The sequence below is a fragment of the Octopus bimaculoides genome, chromosome 11, assembly GCF_001194135.2.
Source record: "Octopus bimaculoides isolate UCB-OBI-ISO-001 chromosome 11, ASM119413v2, whole genome shotgun sequence".
In the NCBI taxonomy this organism is placed as follows: domain Eukaryota; kingdom Metazoa; phylum Mollusca; class Cephalopoda; order Octopoda; family Octopodidae; genus Octopus; species Octopus bimaculoides.
The window spans coordinates 2,310,776-2,312,836 of record NC_068991.1 but is presented as its reverse complement, the minus strand read 5'-3'; the positions used below and the strand labels follow the sequence as shown (position 1 = coordinate 2,312,836).

General features: G+C 41.1%; 1 protein-coding gene across 1 annotated transcript in view; it reads left to right on the top strand.

The window, feature by feature from the left end:
• Positions 1 to 2,061, top strand: part of LOC106883653 (uncharacterized) — a 132,002-nt gene that overhangs the window by 78,454 nt on the left and 51,487 nt on the right. Inside the window, exon 3 of the mRNA XM_052971436.1 lies at positions 1,592 to 1,719. Within this exon, the coding sequence (XP_052827396.1) occupies positions 1,592 to 1,719 (128 nt within the window). The remainder of the gene's footprint in view (positions 1 to 1,591; positions 1,720 to 2,061) is intronic.

Sequence of the window (2,061 nt, the reverse complement as noted above, 5' to 3'; positions counted from 1 at the left end):
GTGTGGGTGTGGGTGTGGGTATGAGAATGTGTGTGTTTTTATAATATTGCGTCTATGTTGAGTGAGCCTAAAATTTATATTGTTGTTCAAACATACGAGTTTATCTAGATGGATATATGGATGCGTGCGCGCTGTACTGTGTGCGCACACGCATATGCATGCACACTCACACATATGTTTATGCGAATATATGTGTGTGTGTGTATGTGTGTGTATGTACTTGTGTCTGTGTTTGTCCTCTCACCATCGCTTGGTGTTTTTACGTCCCCGTAACTTAGTGGTTCGGCCTAAGACATGCGTGTATATGTGTACGTGTGCGCGCGTTTTTGTGTTCCTGTATACATGTGTACGTATGGTACTAATGACGTGTATTTGCATGATTGTGTGTGTATGCCACCTCTCACTTACATGTATGCGCTTGTATTTCGTTTCACGTGCATCGAATGTGTGTTGTACACGAGTCTTGATCTGTGTTAACACGTGTGCGCTGAACTGCATGTGTTGTTTTCGGTGGCGCTTCAAGGCTTATCTTTCTTCTTCTGTGTACGAATGTGTGATCGTATGTAGAAAAGTGTGTGTGTGGTGTGTGTGTGGTGTGTGTGTGTGTGTGTGTGTGCGTGTGTGTGTGTTTATGTGTGTGTGTGTGTGTGTGTGTGTTTGTCTGTGTGCGTGTGTTGTTTTTATATTTTTGTGACAGATTTATTTAAGACAGGTGAATGTTTTCCCTTTGTCCTCTTACGATGTGATCGCTTCCGGTTGGTGTTTAGTAACCAGGAAGATGTCAAATACATATCGACGTAAGCAGTCGGTTGCTTTGGTATTTCACTATGAAATTTACATCTAAAGTTGAACATTTAAAAAGTAGCAAAGCGTGGTCGGAGTGGGGAGCCCATTGCAATGCCATGAACTTTGTGTTGGTTTTCACTTCATAACAACGGAAATAAACTTCCGTTGTGTAATGTTGCAGTATTTTGGGAGAAATTGCTTTTGTGCTGACGGTTGTGATAATGGTTGTATGATAGAGTATGGTTTAGGGGTATTGATGATATAAATACTTTAAATATTTCTGTAAATGGAGCAATGGCAAACTGTGTTACTGCATGTTAGGGTTCTAATTGGTGATGGTGTGCAGTATTTTTGTTCTTCTTTCCTATATGACTGCTACTGTCGAGGTCTTTCCGTGTCACCAGTGTAAGCGCTGGTTCATCAAAAAGCCAATTAGACGACAGCTTCTGCGTAAGGTCTCATCTCGTTGACTGTCTGTCTATGTGTGTGTGTGTGTGTGTGTGTGTGGAAGCGCAATGGCCGAGTGATTAGGGCAGCAGACTCGCGGTCGTAGGATCGCGGTTTCGATTCCCAGACCGAGCGTTGTGATTGTTTATTGAGCGAAAACACCTAAAGTTCCACGGCTTCTAACCTAGATCCAAGGCTCCTTCATTGGAATTTCAACATCAACAACAGGGTATTTTTGTTTGTTTGTATGTATGCATGCATATATGTATGTATGTATGTATGTATGTATGTATGTATGTATGTATGTATGTATGTATGTGTATGCATATCTAAACATGTCTTATCTCTATGTTTCTAGGTTCAACAACACAGTGGTAATCGGTGAGATGAAAGATGCATTCAGAATCGGATTTCAAATTTCTGTGACGAATAGCACTAGTCCTTATGCAATATTTAATTTCGTGGCTTTCGACAGCTGCTCCGATGGTAAGTACACTCTTCAGTTCTTAAGAAAAGTTCTTGTTTCAGTCATTAGAGTGCGGCCATGCTGAGGCACTGCCTTGAAGGAATTTAGTCGAATGTATTTACACATTTGTGTGTATGTCTTTCTGTCTGTACTTGCCCTCCACAACCGCTTCACAACCGGTGTTGGTATGTTTACGTAAATTAGCGTTTCGGTAAAAGAGAACAACAGAATAAGTACCAGGCCTTAAAAAACTACTGGGACCGGTTCATGTGACAAAATTCCTCAAGTCGGTACTCCAGCATGGCCGCAGTCTAATGACTGAAACAAGTAAAATGATAAAAGATATACATGTATGTGTGTGT